This window comes from Lissotriton helveticus, chromosome 1_1 (genome assembly GCF_964261635.1).
Source record: "Lissotriton helveticus chromosome 1_1, aLisHel1.1, whole genome shotgun sequence".
Lineage (NCBI taxonomy): Eukaryota > Metazoa > Chordata > Amphibia > Caudata > Salamandridae > Lissotriton > Lissotriton helveticus.
The window spans coordinates 32,037,677-32,062,712 of record NC_136057.1 but is presented as its reverse complement, the minus strand read 5'-3'; the positions used below and the strand labels follow the sequence as shown (position 1 = coordinate 32,062,712).

The 25,036-nt window shown below is 47.4% G+C and overlaps 1 protein-coding gene across 1 annotated transcript in view; it reads right to left on the bottom strand.

The window, feature by feature from the left end:
* Nucleotides 1-289: 289 nt before the first annotated feature.
* The window catches only part of LOC144767043 (cobalamin binding intrinsic factor-like), a 29,606-nt gene continuing 4,859 nt past the window's right edge, over nt 290-25,036 (bottom strand). The window contains exons 3-4 of the mRNA XM_078650680.1: nt 20,823-20,941; nt 290-1,045 (exon numbers count right to left, since the gene is read on the bottom strand). Coding sequence (XP_078506806.1) covers nt 984-1,045; nt 20,823-20,941 — 181 coding nt within the window. The 3' untranslated portion in view covers nt 290-983. The remainder of the gene's footprint in view (nt 1,046-20,822; nt 20,942-25,036) is intronic.

Here is a 25,036-nt window from a genome sequence, read left to right as displayed (position 1 = left end):
CCCAAAAACCCTTGGTACACGAGTCGCTTCGTTCTCACCCGGATGATACCGCTGAGGCACCGTAATGTACTAATGATGGAGAGAGGATGCACATTTTAGGCTAGAAGTATGGTGTTATAGTACCCGATCAAAAAACGCTTTTGTCGTCTCAGGGGGTCATCTCAGGAACTTGTGTGTTTTAAAATGTCCTGTCTCTGCCAATGGATACAGACGATGCAGACAATGTACAAGGAGTCATAGCAGGTTGTACAATGACGAAAACCTAGCCGAGAGGCAGCTGGGTGCTATACTGTGTCTAAGGTAAAGATACAACGAACGAGTGATTGGAGAAGTCGCTTGGATCTGACAGCAGAAGTGTTACTGCACCATGATGAAGTGTTCTTTACAGAGGTGCATCTCCAACTCTTTCCTAATTGGAGCAGCGTTGGGGCGGTTTTGATGGATACAGGGATGTTGTCCCAGAGCCTGGGTACATGGATGCACATGTCTGGTTGCCTTGTTTTCCCTTTCTACACTTTGCATCCAGTGAGATTGTGTTCTGGCTTGTCAGACCTTTCTTTGGCAGGATCACCCTCTTGTTTAGTAACTAGTCTTGACCATGCTACCTCCATTTCGAAAATTACAAAGTTGGTGAGTTCTAGTTCTGATGATATCTGTAGAATAATCACAAAAAAGGGGGTGTTGATTGGATCAGCCACAGTTTTCCTCAAATACACACAGCCCAAACATGGTGCTTCGGCCTCTCTCTAAAGGCGCCATCTTGAAGGGATGCGGCTTATCCATTCTCTATGTCCAGGCAGTTCTCCGTCTCAGGCCTCGCCTTCCAACAAGTGGGACCAATGAAGATGGCCATGAAATGCCCCAGAGAAAAGACAAACAGAAAAGGTGTGGGGGTCATTGGGGGTGCTCAGCATCAGGACATAGGGACCAGATGCAAAATTGATGGAGTTCTAGGCAGCTGGACGAAGGGAATAGCGGGCGGATCAGTACTTGCTGAAGGTAGCAATGATGTGCTCGCCGTCCTTGGGCACGTAAGAACCAACGCCTGAAACAAAAAAGAAGATGAGAATTTAGAACAGAAGGTATCATTTATTGCATGTTTTGCCCTGTTCAAGAATTTTTAATATCGATACTGTCTCAAGTCAGGAAGGATGGCCCTGGTTTACGATGAGTTTGTACTGACTTCAGACAGTTTTATGACACTCTTTACATTTTGCTTCCTTGTTTCAAGACTTTCTTTTCTACGTACAGACAATTTTCAGCCGGCCTTAAGCCAGTAAAAAGCAGGGCAACGTTTGCACCTTAAAAGTGTCTTAGGACAAGGAAAATCACAAAAAAAGACACCTTCTAAGGTGAATGTACCAAAGCGAGTTAGAGGATTTAGGGCCAAATGTATCATCAACCAGATTTGCGATTCTGAAATAGCGATTTTTTAGAAATAGCTATTTCAGAATCGCAAATTGGGATGTATGTACAAATTCGCAATTTTTTTGCGAATTCTCAGTATTCCTTAATTGCGATTAGCAAATTGCAAATCGCAATTAAGGAATACGTTCCCATTCATTTCTATGGGTCAGGAGGCCCATAGGAATGAATGGGAAGTTATTCTCAATTTGCGATTCGCAATTTGAGAATCGCAAATTGAGAACAATTTCAAGGGTGCAGGGGTGTCCAAAGGAAACTCTGTTGCACCACTGAAATAGGCATGGGCGCACATGTGGAGCACATACATGCCCTAAGGGCATGTATGTGCGCCACATGGCACTTTGAAAAATGCTAAAATGTGCACTTTTCAAGGAACTCGCAAATTACCACCAACATGAAGTTGGTGGTAATTTGCGATTCCTTAAGGACAATTTGCATTTTCTTTTTGCTTCATACATTGCATTTAAGGAATCGCAAAATTTGCGATTCCTTAAATGCAATTTAAAAATAAGGAATTGCAAATTTTGCGATTCCTTGTTTTGCACCAGATTTTCCTTTATACATACCATTTGGCAAATTCGCATTCGCAAACGCCGAAATTCTGTAAATTTCGGCGTTTGCGAATGCAAATTTGCATGATACGAATGGCCCCTAGCCCCTTCCAGTAATTCTGTCAGGGTTAAGATCATAAGTTTGAGATGCTAACACATTTGAAGGAGGGGAGTTAGCTTTAGAGGGGGAGGGGCTTGGAACATAACCTGTTACTTGGGAAGGGTCTCTCCTTTTTCTATTAGTCTGAGTTTTCATTTCCACAATCATCATATGTCTGTGTGGTCTTATAGTCCATCTACAGTAATTGTGGACAATCTGGAATTTAATGTATTTGGAGACTGATTGTCTTACCCCTCCAAGTTCTATACTTTACAATCCTGCCCATTCCCCTCTCCAAGAAGAATAGAGACTAGGAAAACCTGTCCCATTCCACAGCACATTACAACTAACAGTATTAGACCTATCAATGCTGTTTATTATTTTTTTTTTTTTACATTTGTATTCTTTTTTAAATAGAAAATAAAGAAATTTGAGAAAGCAGGTTCTGAAAAGGCACAATTGAAGATTTTAATTGCATCTGCTGCCCTGCATTCCTTTCGGTGCACAAACTTCCGCTTTTGTCAGAGGTGTACGACGTATCGCTCAAATAGGGTAGAGGCATCAAATACTGCCCCATGGGAGTGAAAACCACGGATGACATATCCATGAGCCACAAGAGGTAGTTCTTTGATAGGAGAGTAATTCTGTTTTTCACAGATGTGGCAGTGGAGGGGGAGAATGGGAACCTTATTGCTCCAGCTGCACGGGTGCAATATGGGGTCACTCCTGGCTACCGGTTATGCCAACTTTTATGGAACATCTATTGGAGCCCTACCTTGGTGCTGTTCAATGATTATGGCGCCCAGATTGCTATGCTGACGACATGCAGAGCTGCCTGTGCATCGTGGACTACGACAGCTTGGGTACAACTATGTCACAAAGGCTGAGCTTTGGGGGCTTTGGGGAAGTAAGAGACGCCTCCAGCAACAAGGAACTGCTGGTTGGTTCTAAGCACCAACTGCAACGCAATTTCCAATGGTAGAACTTCATGTGCTTGTTGGCTCTCCGGTTACCATAACAAGTATGGAAGAAAATATTGCAATCTTTGATTGTGGTGCTAAATCTGATCTTGGCCCGCAATTTGTATATGCAGCAAAACAAATGTTTTGTCAATTTGACATATGGAACACTTCTATGCGCTTAATCTGTGCTTAGAGGTGCAAATCAGCATTCTTTTAAGGAAGGAATTGTGTTTAACTACCATGCTTTGTTATCAAATGTGTTCCCAAGGCTGGTCCCAATTACATTAACAATTACATTAACACAAGATTGTGAGGTGCAATCCACAAAGAATGTACACAAAGAAGTCACGAACACCACTACCTAATATATCCTAAGCCTTGGGACGCACAGTCCTTGATCAGCCCTAAGAATGTACCCCCCTTTGAAAGTCTTTGGAAAACAGTTGAGAGTCTGCCTATTTCAATATTCTTAAGGTGTTTCCTATTCATTATTGTTCTATTTAAATTCTAAATTGATACTGCTGCTAGTTCCCTTTTTTATCTGCATTTAATTTTCAATCTTCATACATTTTACTTTAGTTTTGTTTATTTATTAGCTTTTTCTTGTATCAGTTTTAACTGCTTCATTTATTTGTGTTTGTAAATTTTACTGTGCTATTTGACAGGAGTTTATTTGAAATTCTGTTTAAGTATATGCTGATTGATACCTCCACTATGTGAGGGAGAAACGGAGGATGGAATGGAAGCAGTAGGAAGAGATTTCAAAGCAATAGGTTCAGCATTCTACAATGTGTCATCAAAGCAGTTTCAAAGCATTTGGAAGAGATCGATTAATCCACCAATAATCAAGATAACCTGTAAGAAATCAAAGCATTATCTTCACCTGATTCCTTAATTTCTACAGAGATACCTAAGGCTCAGGTTTTCCAATTCATGGAAAGACACATCCAGAACATCTAGAAATAAACATAATGCCACACGTAAACTGTATTATGTATTATTACATAATAATTGCCACCACTTTATCATTTCAAGCCTTTGAGCGACACAGCAGCTTTGTCTGATCCCCTACCTGCTTTCTATAATGCCAGATGGATGTGGAGGGATCTTCAGAAGTTGCTGTGCCACATATAGCCCCTCCTTAACATCTACCCAAGATGTAGACATTCTGGGGCCAATTCTGATTCGGTAAAATCCAGTCCGAATCGCCGTACGGAGCATTTTTCCCGTACGATTCGTATGCAGAACCGTACCCTTACGTACGATGTAGTACGATGTGTACCCAATGCAGTTCTCCGTACGAATCGTACAAAAGACCGTACGAATCAAGACACCGTACAGATCGCACTCGGAACACGCAGTACGCGATGTTCGTACGATAAGAGGCAGCTTTTTACGAACCAGCAAGTACGATTCGTCAGTACGACACTCCGTACGACTCTTTCTCTACGGGACTTTAAAACATCCGTAAAAGCACATTTAGACTCTAAACGCGTGCGAAACAGTCTCCCCCGGGTACGCAAGTGCACCCAATGATTGCAGGGGTACGGTGCGAACTGGTACGGTGCATCGGGGTACGGAGCGTAGGGGTACAGTACATCGGGGTACGGTACATCGGGGTACGGTGCATGGGTGTACGCAGCGTAGGTGTACGGTGTGTAGGTGTACGGTGTGTAGGGGTGCTTGGCAGGTCGTACGTCATTTTTACGAATCGTACGGTTCACCGTGCGGCTCTATGTCGTACGGATTTAAGCTTGTTTGTCGTACGGTTCGCAGACATTCGTATGTATTCTTTTCCTACGGATCGTACTACGCAATTCGTACGGTTTTGTACGATTCGTATGGAAACGGCTACGAATACGGATCGTCGTCCGGATTGCTTTCCTGAATCAGAATCGACCCCTCTGTGTATAGACCTCCCTTTGCCCATTGTACTGTTCCTACCCTCCCCTGTCTAAGTATTATTAGACATACTGAAGGTATGAGCAGCATTCTGGAAGACTCTAAATGAACAAACATAAAATGAGCCTAAATTCTGACGATGTGGCAAAATGGATCACTGACACAATAATGTGATAAACAATATTGCTGACAAAATATCGTGCCAAAAATATTGTTTAACGCAATATCGTCATCCTATATTTGTAATGGGGAGTACAAAAATATTGTGAAAAAAATATCATTGACATTAATATCCTCTAAAAATATACAAAAATACTAATTTGATTATTTAATTAGAGTTTAAAGTAGTAAATATTTTTATATAAATTTAATATAATTTAAATTAAATAAATTCCACTAATATTTAATACTATAAATAAATAAAGACAAAAACACACATAGATCTGTGTTTGTGTTTATATAAATTACCTACTGGTGGTCGCCAGTAGGTAGTTATAGTTAGGACCATGTATTCATAGGAAAAGCATTTTCTGACTTGCCTGTATCTAAGGCGCCGTTTGACGAATCTTCACCAAATTTTCCCCAAAAAGTGTGCTGGTAATTCAAATGTTTTGGGGTAATACATCAAGCATTGGCTGAGAAAAAGGGGGGGTCAAAAAAGTGTGTTTTCAATATTAATTCTCAAAGGTGTTTTGTACACGACTACAGCCCGAACTGCCGAACCAAATTACACCAAATTTGGCAGAAAGGTAGATTTTGTTCTGCAGATTGTGATTTTTGCTATTTTGTGTAAATCCTTTCAATCGTTTTGGAGAAATTAAAGAAATCCAACTTTGTATATCTAGGGCCGCTGACTTTTCGCAACTTCTTCGCAAAGAATGACAAGCTCGGGCAGAGATCTGCTGAGTTCTGATTGACTGCCAACGCTTCAACCAGGAAGTGTTGTCAGCCTTCTTGGTACTCAGCTTCAGCCAAGTCCCCCAAAAAAACACTGAATAAAAGAAAAGGGGGCAGGGTGCGAATACCCTGACCCTCTAGCTCTGGTGCTGGGGTCCCAGAGGCACCCAACCAGGGGAAAAAAGCATTTTTGTTTAAATGCATGGCGAGTTTCTCGAAATATTTGTCAATATTGCGTAAATTAAAAAAACAAAATGCATGGTCTTCTGCGCTAGTTTTAATTGCAAACCCCCTGGTGGGCCAGATCCCAGGGGCATGCTGTTTTAATTGAAAATGGAGGGGGACGCACAGGCCTCCCGTCAAGGGCTTAAAAATGCCCCAGGGACCACCACTTTCCCGGGGCTAGAAATAAAAAAATTATATGGGGTGGCCGTGCGGTCCCATGGGTCCTGGGGACCACCACCTCCCTGGGGCTAAAATAAACAGTAAAGTATCTGGCCCATGCAGAACAAAGGAGGGGGGCCACACGGCCCTCCTCATGGACCCATTATTGACCTTTGTAGACCGCCCTCCTCAGGGCCGGCTCGTGCTATGTCCCGGGATGCCCACCCTATAAAACTGTAAAGGATACACGATGATTCTGCAGGAGCGTCAGGAATCCGAAGTATAATCCACAGCCTTCCCCTGCTGCCTACTACTCTATCAAGCACTAGAGCACAGGAGGCAAGCCAGGGGAAAACAGGGAAACAAAACAAGGAAAGGTTGGGGTAACAAGTGGGTGTTGAGGGTCTTCAGACTGGTCGTCTCAACCTTCGTGTGGACTTGGTAATCAGGAGAGACTGAAATGCAAAGAGTTATATTCTTCAATCTGAAGAGGACAATCACATTCCCAAGTTTATGACATAACCTTACATACCTAGATGTTTGTACATTGCTGTCCCTGAATGCATATGTGAAAACCTCTGGAAAGGGATATAACTGGAGCTGCAGTGAAGAAGACAATAACCTCATAAGTCTACGGACCCAATGTATACTTGTAGTAGTAAGGGACTAACAATATATCGTGCTCACTCTGTTCTATTGTCTTTGACAGCCTCGAAGCACACCCCAAAGGATATCCTGATTACAAGCATTTGATAGTCAATATTCTTGATGGTGAGAACAACATCTATGATGATCAAAACAAGGAGTCAGAACCAAAATACAGTGACACTTATAACAATATAATGTGCAGCGCGGAAATGCGCTGTTACCGTATTTCTGGAACATGAATCTGTATCCTACTCCTCACTGGTCCACGCAATAGTTCAAGTCCAAATGAGGTGAATAAACACCAGTACATACGAACCCCAAGGAATATGGTAAGATCAGGGAAAAGGAAAAGACCTAACTAGCTAAATAGAGTTCACCGGTAAACAACCCAGCCACCAGCGGAGCAAAACCCGGCTGGTAGCGGAGCAACCCGGTGAGGCAAGACAACGTGAGGGAGAATGTGTGCCCGGCCTGTCAGCGGAGTAAAACCCGGCTGACAAGCGGAGCGGAACACCAAGGAGGTCAAAAACAGAGGGAGGATGCCCGGCTCTTCAGCGGAGCAAAGCCCGGCTGAAAAGCGGAGCTGAAATGAGGCAAAGGGTATGGTAAGGGAATCTCGCCGGATGGCGGAGTAAAACCCGGCCGCCGGGCGAGACAAGAGAAATATTGCAATGCAGTTTGACTGCGTAGAGACACTGAACGTGTCGAATGTACACAAGCGCGGTGGGGTGGCAATGTGTAGAGGAGAGCGACGGCCGGGAAAGGCTCAGAACGAACCAAACAGAGCCGAGGACTCTCACAACGGAACAGACACCAAGACGAAGAGAAACCGGAAGTCAGGCACAGGAAGTCAGGCACCGGAACGGACCCAACGGAGCTAGACGCAAGAACGTGAAGCGTCGCTCCTTGGGTTAAGGACACCTAAGTAGTGCATGTTTAAAGGGCCAGCGCACTAGGAGGGGGCTTGGGGCATGACAAAAACCTTCTCCTGTGTTTCATTTAATAAACTATAATAGTGCTCATGTATAATACCAACCCAGGCCACCCAACGGGCTCCACACGACCCTGGTGATTTACTGACTTACCTCTTAGTTCACTATTGACATTGTTACCAGGGTGGGAGGAGGCATGAACGTTTCTACATTTATTTTTTAAAGCTATCCCTTTAAAAAAATGCTTCTTAATGTACTAATATCATCTGATGTACTAAGGTGAAACGCCTCTGCATGTTAATAAAATACACTTTTATGGAACTTGAAGGGGCTTTTATCATATTTTGTACATGTCTAATGCTAGATATCTTAAAAGTAAACGTGCTGCTAATGTTAGTGGTGCAGGACACCTTATTTCCTTTCTTTCTTTTGCTTTATTTTGGTTTAAAACCATTTATTTAACATCTTTCTGAATGTTAGTGTTCTCTTAAGAAGTTACAGCAGACCAGTGCTGTTGTACAGCAGACATATGAAGGCCAGGAGGACCGCCTGGGAAGGTCAGGAGGGCTGCCAGCGGCCCCCGGGCAGTACTTTGAGGATCACTGCTATAGAATCTGTACTACCAATATTATGAAAACTATTGTAGTCTAAGAATAACAAACATACTATTCCCACTCTAGTTTATGCAACAGTAGGGTAAGTGTTGGACTTCAGGAAGGGATATATTTTCTATTCCTACTCCAGTCAGTGCAACGGTAGGGAAAGCGCTAGACTTTGGAGTGTTTAAAGTTACTATTCTCACTCCAGTCTGTGCAACAGTAGAAAAAGTGTTGGACTTCGAAGGGGTTACATTTACTATTCTCACTCCAGTCTGTGCAAAAGTAGAAAAAGTGTTGGACTTCGAAGGGGTTAAATTTACTATTCTCACTCCAGTCTGTGCAACAGTAGAAAAAGTGTTAGACTTCGGAGGGGTTACATTTACTATTCTCACTCCAGTCTGTGCAACAGTAGAAAAAGTGTTAGACTTCGGAGGGGTTACATTTACTATTCTCACTCCAGTCTGTGCAACAGTAGAAAAAGTGTTGGACTTCGGAGGGGTTAAATTTACTATTCTCACTCCAGTCTGTGCAACAGTAGGGGGGGCTACGTTGACACATCTGGAAGCACAGCGCTACTTGGGAGATTTCTGTCATTCCGTCCCACTGGACAGCGCTGGAGAAACCTTATTTGCCACCCTGAAGTTCATCTTGGCACAGGGGGGAGCAGCTGTGGATCGGAGCCGCAGCCTTTCGGGACTATACGTCCCATAACCCTCTCTGGGACAATCACCCGCACATCTGCACTCCTAATCAAGGCTATTTAAGTGCCTCTGTGCTCTGCTGTACGGGGGCCGTGTTGACACTTTGGTCAGGCATCTAGGTGCTACTGGCGAGATTTCTGTTATTCTGTCCCACTGGATATTGCTGGAGGATGCATTTTCTGCCATCCTGAAGTTCCTCTTGGCACAGAGGGGAGCAGCTGTGGATTGTAGCCGCAGCTGCTTTGGGCTACACCTCCCATAGCCCCCTCTGGGACAATCACCTGCCCACCAAATCAAGGATATTTAAGTGCCTTGCAGCTCTGCTGCAAGGGCCGAGCATGGGCCAGGGGCGGGCCCGTATGCACCTGTCAGAGACCGGAGGAGGCTGGTTTGGGCCCACCATCTTGGTTCGCACACCTGGATTTGGACTTTGAGCTACGGGTGTAATAGTCCACAAGCATCTTGATTTCATATTGGAGTTGTTTGGGGTTTCACCTTTATAGAATCGGTGATCATAGTCATACTTCAGATTATTACATGGTGGCTTTTGTGATGTATCGCTAGCTGCTAAGGGTGTGACCACAAGAGCTCCCATAAGTCAGCAAATTGCACACTTAAAGAGATTGAACTCCTAACAGAGGAGATCGAGTCTTCCATTAGTACAGATGGATGTATGACGGTACAACGCGTACCGTTACAACGCGTACCTTTATGATGCAGGTTTAACAACGCAAGTCGTTATAACGACTTAAGTTGGGGGGCGCTGGATAGTGAATAGTTTAATTTATTATTCCAACTCCAGTCCCCGTGGATAGTAGGGAAGGTGTTGGATAGTAAATTAAACTATCCCCTATCCAACAGCACCCTCCAGCGAAAGTCGTTGTAACGACTTTCGTTGTAAATCCTGCGTTGTAACGGTACCGCGTTGTAACGGTTCCGCTGTAAAGGATGTTTCCCGTACAAACACACCCACACAAGTGGAATCGAGGGCAGATCCAAAAATAAAGATCCCGTCAAGATCCCAGTAAATTGGGAAGCCACATCTAAGAAGAAATGTACTCAGCTTTCACAAGCAACTAAAGTATTATCCGAAGGCAAGAAAGATGTCCCATTAATTTCGAATTTCTTTAAAAGGCCAGCCTAAAAAAAGACTTAGCAGTGAACCAACCTCAGGCCCTGATTCTCGTATTGTAGATTTAGTTTGTGATCTATCTACACAACACATGCCTGCTCACTTCTATTCCAATGCTTGCAGTGGTTGTTTCCTTGCCTTGGCGTAGAAGGCACAGACCTATCCACTGTCAGAGACCAATGAAGACTCTGACTTAGCAAGAACTCCCACGCACAGCACCCGGGGTGATACCGCTAACCTTTTCCAGCAAATAGCAATTCTTAGAAATTAAGGGGGGACCTTAAGGCAATGGTGCATGCCTATTCAATTTCTTAAACCAGCTTAGCACCAGCAAAGCCAATGTTGTAGATAAAAGTTCTCTTATTACACACAACCAGGACCAACAGCTTCCGAATAAGGAAGTAACAGCCTGATTCATGAAGCGAAATAGCGCCCGCAATGGCTGCGAAAACGCAATTGCGGGTGCAAAACACGGAATCGGCATTCAAGTACGAAATAGCGAAATCGCTAAAAAATAATAGCGATCGGAATAGCGATTACGCTGTAATAGTCGCAGACTCCGGGAAGTCGAGCATTAGCGATACTGAAATAGCGACCAACCACGGATTCTGCGAAATGAATAGCGAAACGCAATATTGTCTCAATCGGCATTCATGAAAGAAATACATTAGCGAAAAAGCGCTAAATCGCACGTTTGCGCGGCGCAATTTAAGGACAACTCAAAGCAGGTGGTAACCATAAAAGCCATGATTAACCAAAATTTGAAAAACTGTTAGCCAATCACCAACAGGTCCAGGCCTGACCAATCACACATAAGGACATTCAGCAGCAGCATTAGGCGTTCCACAATGCCTGGGATGTACATGGTGGTGAGGCGGCGAAGGCTACAGCGAGCAGCACGGAGGAGACGCATGAGGCAGGCAAGGATTTACCAGCAGCGGGTCACCTTGCTGGGGCAAACCAGAGAACAGATTTATGCTAAATACAGGCTGAATGGGGAAATGATCACCTGGCTGATACAAGAACTCGACCCCATCATGCAGCACCCAACAAGGCGAAACAATTCTGTGCCCACACATGTGCAGGTATTGTGCAGCCTGCACCTCCTGGCCTCCGGCAGTTTCCAGGGCATAGTAGCCGCTGCTGGGGGGATATCCCAGCCCACCATGTCACGCTGCCTCCACACTTTTGTTGACGCCATGCTCAGCCAGCTCCACCGGCACATCACATTTCCCACGAGCCAACAGGAATTGGACCTCACAAAACTACAATTTTATAATGTTGCCCATTTTCCCCATGTCCTCGGCTGCATAGACTGTACCCACGTCGCCATCTGCCCACCAGCTGGCACGGAGTATATGTACCGCAACAGGAAGTCGTACCACTCCCTCAACATACAGATGGTCTGCAATGCCAAGACCATCATCACTGACATTGTGGCCCAGTACCCAGGGAGTACCCATGACTCCTTTATCTTCAGGCACAGCGGACTCCACACACAACTGATCAGGGGAGAGTTTGGGGAAGGACACCTACTTGGTAAGTACACTTTGTCGACAATGTCACATTGCTATGAAGTAACTGCGCTGCACAGGCAATCAACATCTGCTCCTCTCATTCAGGTGACAGTGGCTACGCCCTACGGGAATACCTCCTGACCCCTTACCTCAACCCTGCCACACCTCAGCAACGCCGCTACAATGTTGCGCACATCCGGACAAGGAACTGTATTGAAAGGACATTTGGCCTGCTCAAGAGCAGGTTCCGTATACTGCACAAGACAGGTGGGGCCATGTATTACAGTCCTGCAGCGTGCTGCCGCATTGTGGCTGTCTGTGCAATGCTTCATAACATTGCAACCAAGCGCCGGATACCAGTTGACATCTCAGGCAGTGAATCTGAGGGGGACGACCGGCCACCAGCACATGCGCACCATGCACGCGGGGAGAACCCAGCTGAAGGCCACAGACGTCGCAACCACATCACAGCGAACAATTTCTAGGCCACCCCCTTCCCCCACCCCACATATCACAATTGCATGCAAACTGTAATGATTACACAAGGCGAATGTGTGCAGCAAAATAAATGTATTTGTTTGAATCACAAGAAAAAAGGGTCATGGTAACAACTATTTACAAAATGCAGTATTCCTGCATACTGCATGTGAATGTTCATGGCAGGCTTAGCTTCAGCCTGCGCCTGTGTCCCTGACACAATAATGTCATTGGCGCCTCCGGCGCAGAATTCCCAGGCGCCTTTGAGGCTCTTCCTCATCCTGGGCAGCTGTACCAGGCGTAGCCCTGGTGCTGCGCCTAGGTGGGGGGGCCTGCGTGGCAGAGTGGCTGCTCACACTGGAGGCACCCTCACTCGCATCGTCTCCCCCCACAATGGCCGGAAGCACAGGTGGATGCAGTGCGGTAACGGCGGTGGTCAAGTGCTCCAGCACCCGGGTAATGTCCTCGCAGCACTGGACCAGTTGGTGCTGCTGGGTCAACGAGCGCCGCGACAGCTGGGTGGTGGCATTTGCTGCCACATAATTTGAGCGACTATAGGTGGACAGCCGGCTCAACAGCTGGTGGTGGCGCCTGCTTGCAACACTGCGGTGCTTCACCAGCGCTGCAGTATTGTCCTCCATTGCCGCCGTCATGCGGTCCATGGCCGCCGTCATGCGGTCCATCCGCTCGCCGACTCCCGCCACATTGCGGCCGATCTTATGCAGCTGGAGCTGGATGGCTCCTTGCTGCTGCGACTGGCGCTGGTGTATTCGGAGCATGCGCCGCTCCACGCTCATGCAGGCATGGAGATGCCCATTGCCCCTCCTGCTGTTAGGCCGCTGTGTTGCGGATGTGGCTGGCCCAGATCTTGTTGGACGTGCTGCAGGTGGTGTAGCAGCTGGTGTTGCAGGTGCGGCAGGCACTGGAGGCACATTGGTGGGGGCCCTGGCCTTGGCAGCCGGTGGGCCTGCAGATGTTGCAGCAAGTACGGTGGGGGGCCTGGACTTGGCAGCCGGTGGGCCTGCAGATGTAGCAGCAGGTAAGGTGGGGGCCCTGGCCTTGGCAGCCGGTGGGCCTGCAGATGTTGCAGCAGGTACGGTGGGGGGCCTGGCTGCTGGTGTTGGCGCAGCGGCAGGGGCTGGTGGCTGGGTATCGGGTGGGGATTCCTCCTCCTGGGCCTCCTCATCAATCAGCAGCCTCTCGCTGTCACTGCTATCATCCGCACCTGTGAGGGTAAGTGGATACTCATTAGGTGCATGTGACTGTCAGAGGTGCAGATGTTACATGCATGCTGGGTGTCATTCCCTGGATGGCTGTGGAATTGCGCACTTTGGAACCTTTCTGGCCGCATTGTGGTACTACTACATTGTGGACATACTACGTCTCCCACAATGCTTCAGGGCATTTCCTGATGCACTACATAGGCATGACTAAGGGCCATTGAGTGAGCCTATTTGGTCAGGGACGGTCATAGGGGACAGGGTCGCAGTCGCATGCCACTTACCTTGGGTGTCTTGGGTGGGGCGGGAGGAGTCCAGAGGGGTCACGCCAACACACGCCTCCCTCTCCAAGGTGTCCTCTACCTGGTCCTCCAGGGGGGTGTTGGGTGGGACAGTCGGTCCACCACCTCCAGTGCCTGATGCCTCACCAAGGCGCTCCGCCACCCTCTCCTTGGCACGCCCTCGGAGGTCGTACCAGCGCTTTTTCAGCTCCTCCAACGACCTGTCCGCAACGCCCACAGAGTTGACGCTGGAGGCAATCCCCACCCAGATCCTCCTCTTCTCCTGCTCTGGGACCCTCCGGGAGTTGGCACCAAACAGCTGGTCGTGGTTGGCCACCACCCCTTCTATAAGGTTCTCCAGCTCCTGCTCCGAGAACTTTAGTTTGCGCTTGCGGCCAGCGCTGTTGCTGGGGCCTGGCTGAGGTTCGTCGGACATGGCGGTCGCAATTTCGGCGGGTTCGGGAGTCGCTAACGGCGGTTTAGCGGCAGCTTTCCGTCGTGAACACTCGACTGATAGCGTCACTGTGGTGTTTGGGGGGGCAGCTTTCCGTCGTGAACACTCGACTGATAGCGTCACTGTGGTGTTTGGGGGTGGGATTTGGCTGCTTCCTGGTTGTGATGTCATCACGGTGCTCGGAATGCGTCTTCCCGTTTTCCAGATCCCGCGAGAATGCGACTCGCATTCCCGATCGCACGGGATTACGAGTCGCTATCCCGTGCGATCGGGATTGCGAGTCGCAATCCCGATCGCAGGTAGCCGGAAATAGCGATTTTTCTGCGTTTTTTGTAGGTCGCTAACGGCTTTAGCGCCCGCGTGCGAGTCGCTATTTTTTCCCCGAAAAGTACATGAATGCCGTTTTGCGTTTCCTCAATAGCGAGTCGCTATTAATCGCTATTAGGGACACGCAAAACGGCCCGTACATGAATCAGGCTGTAAGACCCCACAATTCCCGCAATTTGGCAATTTGGCATTACCAAAAGACCCCTCAAGAGGGACTGAGGGTGGGGAATTGACAATAAGAGAGGATATTCTAGGAGCCAAAAGACACACACAAGCTGGCACCAATTTTGATAGAATTGAGTTAACCCTTGTAAATAGTGAGTTAGTCGATAATCTAGTGGCCTTTGACATGCGCACTTGTTCACTGTTTAAAACAGATATCCGCCTCAAATATAGGTATCCCAAGCACAGCCGCTGCATGGACCAGGTCAATTTCCCCAACCATCACCATGGTGAATTGCCTACTTGGACGGTAGATTGACAACCATTTTCAATTCGTTCACACATGGGGAATAGTCCAAATCTGGACAACGGAGATCCGGGAATGTCTAACGTTCACGCGAATATCCCTAGTGTTTTTATCACTAACACTCTTTTTGTTGAGTCAAATAGACGACTGCATGGATCTGTATTAGATGGCTCCATAGGTCCTTTAACCCCCCTCAGTAATTGCTCTAACCCGTACGTCCTGGAATGTTGCAGGGCCTAAATCAAAAATCGTACTTCCTGGCTGGAACAATTTTATTGAGCTATATGATATTTGCCTCCTCCAAGACACATGGTGTATGGATCCTGTTTTCAAATCTGGGTACCTAAATTATTCCAATCCTGCCATATGCTTTTCTGTTGGGAGACCCTCAGGAGGATTAAAAACATGGGTTAGATCTGACTTGGATTGGACAATCAAAAGGCCACCCATTGACTGTCCCAATATCTTAGCCATTCGGTTAGTGACAGTGATGTAAATAAATGTAGATGGATCACAGGATACTTCTGGATAAGTTACAAGATAGGTTTATTAAGACACAGCAGAGCAGGACACCTCGCCAGCTGACCAGACCATCAACTGACAAGTGTGGAACCTTCAAGTACAAAGTAGAATGCACATAGGTATACTGGGAGGCTTAAGAGGTGTGAACATAGAGAAAGGTCTAATGACCAAGGGTGGCCATGTTGCAAGGAGTATAAGTTTTCTACAGACAGACAATGGGAGAACCACTGAAGTTTTTATAGTTTATACTAGATGTGTTGTGGGAGGATTAAGTTCTAAAACTATCATGACCCTTGAGTATCTGGAGGCACATCACAATAACTCAGGTTTGATAATAGTGGGAGACTTTAACACCAGTTACAAGCCCTTAGACAATGACATTATTCAGATCGAAGAGGAGGACGAGGCATGGGGTATTCCGCTGCTTGACCTCCCCCCATACAAAGATGGGCAGAGGCTACTTTACAGCTGAAGGCATATTTTCTAGGCTTTGGCTTAAGATCTATAAATGGTAAAACCAAATCTGACAGGAAAGGGACTAATATCTATAGCAATTCCATCCATTCTAGTCGCATAGATTACATCTTCATGGATTTACATCTATTTATTTATTTATTTATTTTTGCAACTTGTTAAGCGCGAACGAATACCCGTAGGCGTCTCAGCGCTAGATAATAATCTATGGCCTTCTCTTATAGATATGGTGGTAATAGAAAGGGTAGAAAGTGACCATGACCTGATGTGTCCCTTTGTGGATTCTCTCTGCCCTAAGCTGAGAAATGAGCAATACATACCAGCTTGTTCTAGGGACATAAACCCTACAAAATTATATATGCAACAAATCAAATGGTCACAGGGTGTGGAGCCCCAGAAGTCCTCCTGAAAAATAGTGAAGACCTGCAAAACTGTCTATTGGAATTGTCCAAAAGATCCATTTCTGCACCGTGTAGTGAGATGACAATTGACTTTCTTAATACATTTTTAAACAAAATGTTGTCTCATTTTACCATTTCCACAAACAGCTCTAGAAGGGGCCTCCATAGAGGTAATAGTTGGTTTAATAAGGAGTGCAGATCCTTGTGTAGATACTACGGCGACACAACCTACGAAAGACCCCGCACCTCTCCTGCCCACAAGACCAAGAACACCCTGCAACCGCCCCATTGTATCCTGCTCAACACCCTCTCACTCTGCAAACATGTCATGGAAGTCTGGGACACCATTACCACCCTCTCCACTGACATCTCCTTCATTTCTGAAACATGTTTCAAGCCCTCTATGAGCCCCAACATCAGACCGCCACTCCCAAAGACTACAAGATGATACAGTGAGATTGTGCCAACAAACAAGGTGGTACAAAAGGGGGTGGTGATGGACGGAGCATCTTATCTTATCTTATCTTAAGCAAAATGTATAAAGCGCACTGACACCATAAGCATCTGAACCAATCAAACACTCACAGCCAGTCAAAAGATCTGGGTTTGATCCATCACCGTTCTGTAGCCCACTGTGCCACCCCAGGTCAGACATGGCTATATGCAAATCAGTCTGACCCTGTGCCTCATGGGAACCGTCCAGCCCGAACTGCCAAGCCTGGACCGGAAACAAGCTTCCGAGGACCGGTTTCTGGCATTACAGCCGTCTTCAGCCAGGCTTGCTTGAATCCAGTGGCAAAGTGAGCAAGGGACTCACGTCTGAGCATACCCTGCCAACTTATGGCGAACAAAGCGGTACAAAAGGGGGTGGTGATGGACGGAGCATCTGAACCAATCAAACACTCACACCCAGTCAAAAGATCTGGTGGAGGCATCTCCATCATCTGCAAGGAAACCTTCATATGCACCGTCATCAACGACAACCCCATGCCTCTCATGGAATACCACAATTTCCTACTTCAAACTTACGTGAAGACCACGATAAAAGACACCCTTGCCTACAAACCCACGGGTCCCATAGCAGCATTCTGCGATGCCATCCCCAACCTCATGCCCCCGTAGCAATCGACTTTCACCACAACGTCCTACTCGACGACCTCAACTTCCACATTGATTACCCCAACGACACCTACTCCATCGCCCTCCTGGATAACCTGAACAACATCGGCCTCACCCAACTGGTCCCCAAACCCATGCACAAAGCCGGACATACACTCAACCCCATTTTCACCTCCAGTGACAGAATCAAATTCAGCCACACCACACACTGACCACTCCATCGTACACTTCACCATCACTGATGCCCAGCACACCATCATCAGGCATCAGATGTCCTCCCACCGCAGATGGAGCAATGTCACCGAAACTCAGTAGTCACTGGCCTTCACCACCTCCCAGCCCGAGTCATCAACAGACCTTGACCAGGCCATCCAGAACTTCGCTGCCTGGATCACTCACAGAGTCGCCCCACTGAAACCGAAAAACTCTAACAATAGCTCCAAACATGCCAGCTGGTACACCCCAGAACTCAGGAACACAAGTGCAACTGCCACCAACTGGAGAAACACTGGTACATCACTGAACACCCTGCCGACAGAGCAGCTCACAAAACAGCACTCAGCAAACATCCCCAGCACAACAAGAAAGCTAAAAAAGCAGCCATTACCACCCGCATCGACTCCTTATCCAACCACACAAAGTAACTCTTGAATTTAGTCAAAGTATTCCTCAACCCAACAGCCATAAAGAACACTATCCTCCCCTTCCAAGAACTCTGCGACACCCTCTTAGACTACTTCCACAGCAAGATTACCAACCAATTTTAACCTGACCACCTCTGCCATCATGTCTTCCATCCACTCTGGGGCACCTACTGCCCCCTGACCCCACCACTTATACAACCCAACATTGCAACAAACCCAATCAGCCCACAACTCACCAACATCCTCAACACATCCATCTCCACAGTAACCTTCCTGCACAGATGGAAACATGCAGACATCAGATCCCTCCTAAAGAAAGACTCTGCCGATCCCAGCAATCTCAAAGATTATCGTCCTATCTCCCTGCTCCTCTACCCAGCCAAAGTCCTTTTTAAAGTCATCAACCAGGAGCGTACCGAATTCCTGGAACATAACCACCTACTGGACGCCTCACAGTCAGAATTCTGTGCCAACAACAGCACTGAGACCATGGTGATTGTCGCCACAGACGACGTCAGAAATCTCCAAACTGCTGAGAAACTGTGGCCCTGATCCTCCTGAAACTCTCAGTGGTGTTTGACACCGTCCCCCACAACACCCTCATCAACAGACTGTACAACATAGGCCTACAGCAAGATGCCCTCAAGTGGATCACCTCCTTCCTTACCGGACCCACAACGAGCATCCTACTGCTTCCCCTCACCTCTGCATCCAAAGACATCATATCAGCGTACCTGAAGGATGAAACCCTCAGACCCACCCTGTTCAACATCTGCATGGCCCTTCTCACAGATGTCATCCGATCCCACCGACTCAAAATAATCTCCTACGCAGACAACACCCAACTGATCCTCTCGCTCACCAAGGACTCCTTCAATGCCAAAACCAACTTCTGCAAATGCCATGACCAACGTAGCCAAATGGATGTGAGACAACTGCCCTAAACTCACCACTGGGACTGATCTTTGGAAAAAACACCTCGGCATGGGACCACAGCTGGTGCCCTGCAGAACTTGGATCTACATCACACCAACCGACCTTGCACGCAGCTTGGCATCAAACTGACCATGAAAGGACAAGTCAATGCACTTGCCTCCTTCTGCTTCCACACATTTTGCCTGTGCTATAGAATCTTCAGATGGATTCAAACCAACACCAGAAAGATCGTCACTCCGGCTCTCGTCACCAGACGCCTCAACTACGTGAACATCCTGTATGCCGGCATCCCCACCCAGCTCCTCAGGAGACTCCAGACCATACAGAACGCTACAGCCAGACTCATCCTGGACCTCCCCAAATGAACCCACATCTCCTCCCATCTGAGAGATCTCCACAGGCTCCTCCTCCAGAAGAGACACCAGTTCAAGTTCCTCACGCATGCCTACAAAGCTTTCCACGATCTAGGACCGGCCTACATCAACCATCGACAGGACTTCCACCAACCCGCAAGACACTTGTGCTCCTCTTCACTCGCTCCCACACACACCCCGCACCAGTCGCAGCTGCAGCGGTGGCCGCCCCTTCTCCTACATCACTGCCAAGACCTGGAATGACCTTTCCTTCCAGCTCCGTACAGCACCCTGCGCTGGCAGACTTCAGAAAAGAGACTCAAGACCTGGCTCTCCGACAGATCTCCCAGATACCCCTTGGGGTGACAGTGTAGCGCTTTACAAAAGCTGTTGATTGATTGATTGGCTGGTCATCTGTGGGGGAGACAATATCACTGAAAGTAAGCTTTTGTTTTCAATTCTCTCAAGTGTTCACTGAACACGTTTTAGGTCTGGCTGAACTGAGCACTCTCTTCTTTTACACAAAGGCTTCAATGTGGACTTGTGACTGGCTCTTGGTGATAAATGAAAGCGTCATGCATCACGTGTGCAGTAAAAGTAGTGCATCGTTATTAGAGCACATTTGCTTCAGCCATTGAGACCTGGTGCAAAGGATCCATGGGAAAACTTTAACAACTTTCTTACATCTTTAAGAAGTACAAAAATTCAAAACTTAAACAATTTTAACATAGTGATGTGTGCTCATTTTTTTCTATGTCTTCTCTTACATTACTTACCTGATAATGTTTTCGATGAGCGCTTTGGTTCTTAGCGTCACACCGGGTTGCAGGCTAGGCATTGTCTTGCCTCGGTTTCCATCTGGTTCAAGCTTCGAACCAGCTCGGTCTCCCTATAAAACGTCTTTTTTTCACATCTTTGTTTCCTAAGACCTGTCATTGTTTGACTTTGATTTAATTTGCAAAGCGCGACATATGCCCGAGGGCGTCTTGGCGCTGCCTGCAAACTTGAAAAAGAAACAAAGCGACTCTACAGCAAGAAAGTAAAAAGCCAGGTCTTAAGAAGCTTTCTAAATGCACAAAAATTGGAGGAGTGCCTCAGAAAAATTGGCATTTGATTCCAAAGGCGAGATGTAGCATGAGAAAAACTTCTCCCACCCCATGAGAAAGTCCTAGAGACCAACAGGGTCTTTGAGGTAAGCAAGCATAGGGACCTGTTCGGGGTGTAACAATAAAGTTTTTCCTGAGATATTCGGGGCCTCTAGAATGTACTGTTTTATGAGTGATACAAAGAGCTTTAAAATATATTCTTTTTTTAACTGGTTAACGTTTTAACCGTTCACGTGCTGCTTCTCACAGAAGTCCAACTACTAAGATTATAATAAACCCTCCTCCTTACCTTTGCCCAGAGCAGATTTCCCGCTGAAGAACTGCCAGTAGGTCTTGCCATTGGTGGTCCCAGAGAGGTGGTTGATGGTTGTAACAAAAGGGCCCCATGACGTCGTTTCAGTCTGGAAACTGAGAAGAGGAAGGTAAGGTTAGTGGCCACAGACTAGGCACCAGCCTGGAGGAGGCACTGAGTCAGATCACCCATAGCAGCAACATTTACTACTCAGAGGTAGAGAGGCTAGGGCTTGAGAGCAAAGACCAACATGGGCATCTGCAACAGACTTCATGTGTGGTGGCTGCGTGGTCTGCGATAGAATACATGTGTGGTGGCTCCGTCGCCTGCGATAGAATACATGTGTGGTGGCTCCGTGGTCTGCGATAGAATACATGTGTGGTGGCTGCGTGGTCTGCAACAGAATACATGTGTGGTGGCTCCGTGGTCTGCGATAGAATACATGTGTGGTGGCTCCGTGGTCTGCGATAGAATACATGTGTGGTGGCTCCGTGGTCTGCGATAGAATACATGTGTGGTGGCAGCGTGGTCTGCAACAGAATACATATGTGGTGGCTCCGTGGTCTGCGAGAGAATACATGTGCGGTGGCTGCGTGGTCTGCAACAGAATACATGTGTGGTGGCTGCGTGGTCTGCAACAGAATACATGTGTGGTGGCAGCGTGGTCTGCAACAGAATACATGTGTGGTGGCAGCGTGGTCTGCAACAGAATACATGTGTGGTGGCTCCGTGGTCTGCGATAGAATACATGTGTGGTGGCAGCATGGTTTGCGATAGAATACATATGTGGTGGCAGCGTGGTCTGCGATAGAATACATGTGTGGTGGCTGCGTGATCTGCACCAGAATACATGTGCAGTGGCTGCATGGTCTGCACCAGAATACATGTCTGGTGGCAGCGTGATCTGCACCAGAATACATGTGCGGTGGCTGCGTGATCCGCACCAGAATACATGTGCGGTGGTTGCGTGATCTGCACCAGTATACATGTGTGGTGGCTGTGTGGTCTGCAACAGAATACATGTGTGGTGGCTGTGTGGTTAATGACAGAATACATGTGTGGTGACTGCGTGGTCTGCAACAGAATACGTGTGTGGTGGCTGCGTGCTCTGCAACAGAATACATGTGTGGTGGCTGTGTGCTCTGCAACAGAAAACATGTGTGGTGGCTGCGTGGTCTCCAACAGAATACATGTGTGGTGCCTGTGTGGTCTGTGACAGAATACTTGTGTGGTGTCTGTGTGGTCTGTTTATGCAAAAGCAAACCAGGCTGTTCCTATAAAAAGATAAGAAAAGTTAAGCGTAGGACAGTGGTCACAAGGAGGGGTAAGGTAGTGCTCAATGGAGTGCTACCCTGGGTATCCAATATGTTGGTATTAATGGCCTCACACACCCTTGCGAGTGTCATGCTTCATCATTGGCGGTTGCTCCTCGTCGGGCATGCGGTGCAATGCCCAACGGGCTCACCTCGTAGAGGGGCTCTTTAGCTGAGATCTTTTTACCAACTGCCTATGGGTGAAGTGCGAGTGAGGGGCCAAAGGAAAGCGGATAGTGTACATAAGTGGGTTAAAACGTGACACAAGGTACCGGAGAGCAATTTATTCTGGTGGTCCCTTGTCACAAGTAAAAACAGTGAGTAGCCTATGATCGCCTGGAAAAATTTAGGACTCCACGTGACGATTCGGAACTACAGTATATATTGTGTGGTCAACATGTTTCTCGCCAATGCACATTGGCGGCGATTCTTCAGGACCTAGTGTTTACATCTATCTAATATAAGACATGACCTAATTAAGTATCAGTTCAAAAAGGTTGTACTACCTGTATGGGACAGTTCTTGCCTATAGGTCAAGGTGTCAGGGTGTCAACAGTGCCCGGTAGGAATTACGTCAAGGGAAAGAACCATAGGGGTTTAAGGTTCTTAAAGCCTTGGTGAGCGCATGGTCTGCCTACCCATCTCTACCGGGCTCCGGATAGTCTGTGTGGTCTGTGACAGAATACATGTGTGGTGGATACATGGTCTTCAACAGAATACATGTGTGGTGGCTGCGTGGTCTGCAACAGAATACATGTGTGGTGGCTCCGTGGTCTGCGATAGAATACATGTGTGGTGCCTGTGTGGTCTGTGACAGAATACTTGTGTGGTGTCTGTGTGGTCTGTGACAGAATACATGTGTGGTGGATACATGGTCTTCAACAGAATACATGCGTGGTGGCAGCGTGGTCTGCAACAGAATACATGTGTGGTGGCTCCGTGGTCTGTGATAGAATACATGTGTGGTGGCTCCGTGGTCTGTGATAGAATACATGTGTGGTGGCAGCGTGGTCTGCGATAGAATACATGTGTGGTGGCTCCATGGTCTGTGATAGAATACATGTGTGGTGGCTCCATGGTCTGTGATAGAATACATGTGTGGTGGCAGCGTGGTCTGCGATAGAATACATGTGTGGTGGCTCCGTGGTCTGTGATAGAATACATGTGTGGTGGCTGCGTGGTCTGCGATAGAATACATGTGTGGTGGCTGTGTGGTCTGTGATAGAATACATGTGTGGTGGCTGCGTGGTCTGCGATAGAATACATGTGTGATGACTGCGTGGTCTGCAACAGAATACATGTGTGGTGCCTGTGTGGTCTGTGACAGAATACTTGTGTGGTGCCTGTGTGGTCTGTGACAGAATACTTGTGTGGTGCCTGTGTGGTCAGTGACAGAATACATGTGTGGTGGATACATGGTCTGCAACAGAATACATGTGTGGTGGATGCGTGGTCTGTAACAGAATACATGTGTGGTGGCTGCTTGGTCTGCAACAGAATACATGTGTGGTGGCGGCGTGGTCTACCACAGAATAGATGTGTGGTGGCTGCGTGATCTGCAACAGGATAAGTGCGTGTTGCCTGTCTGGTCTGCGACAGAAAATATGTGTGGTGTTTGTGTGGTCGGTGACAGAATACATGTGTGTGGTGCCTGTGTGGTCTGTGATAGAATACATGTGTGGTGCCTGTGTGGTCTTTGGCAGAATACGTGTGGTGGCTGCATGGTCTGCAACAGAATACATGTGTGGTGGCTGCGTGGTCTGCAACAGAATATGTGTGGTGGCTGGGTGATCTGCAACAGGATGTGTGTTGTGGCAGCGTGGTCTTCAACAGAAGAAGTGTGTGGTGCTAGCTTGGTCTGCGACAGGATACATGTGTGGTGACTGCATGGTCTGCGACAGAATACATATGTGGTGCCTGTGTGGTCTGTGACAGAATATATGTGCGGTGCCTGTGTGGTCTGTGACAGAATACATGTGTGGTGCCTGTGTGGTCTGTGACAGAATACATGTGTTGTGCCTGTGTGGTCTGTGACAGAATATGTGTGGTGGCTGCATGGTCTACAACAGAATACATGTGTGGTGGCTGCGTGATCTACAACAGAATACATGTGTGGTAGCTCTGTGGTCTGCAACAGAATACATATGTGGTGCCTGTGTGGTCTGTGACAGAATATATGTGCGGTGCCTGTGTGGTCTGTGACAGAATACATGTGTGGTGCCTGTGTGGTCTGTGACAGAATACATGTGTTGTGCCTGTGTGGTCTGTGACACAATACGTGTGGTGGCTGCGTGGTCTACAACAGAATACGTGTGTGGTGACTGCGTGATCTACAACAGAATAAATGTGTGGTGGCTCCGTGGTCTGCAACCGAATGCATGTGTGGTGGCTGCGTGGTCTGCAACAGAATACATGTGTGGTGGCAGCGTGGTCTGCAACAGAATGCATGTGTGGTGGCAGCGTGGTCTGCAACAGAATACATGTGTGGTGGCTCCGTGGTCTGCAGCAGAATACATGTGTGGTGGCTGCGTGGTCTACGACAGAATACATGTGTGGTGGCTGCGTGGTCTAAGACAGAATACATGTGTGGTGGCTCCGTGGTCTGCAACAGAATACATGGGTGGTGGCAGCGTGATCTGCAACAGAATACATGTCTGGTGCACGACGAAGAATAAAGAAGTGTGTTACAGAGCTCCGTGTGTGGCATGGTCATTTGCGTGCTCCAGAGCTGGGGTGGATGCTACAGCAGTCACCTGAATAAATGATGTTGTCAGATTCCAAAGGAGAATCCATCTTTAGAGAAAGAGCAGTGGAAGCAAAAGACCCTTAGCGAGAACAAGCACAAGCAAAGCCAGCCACAGCCTCCTCTGCAGTCCATCCAGCTCAACCACCAGAAGA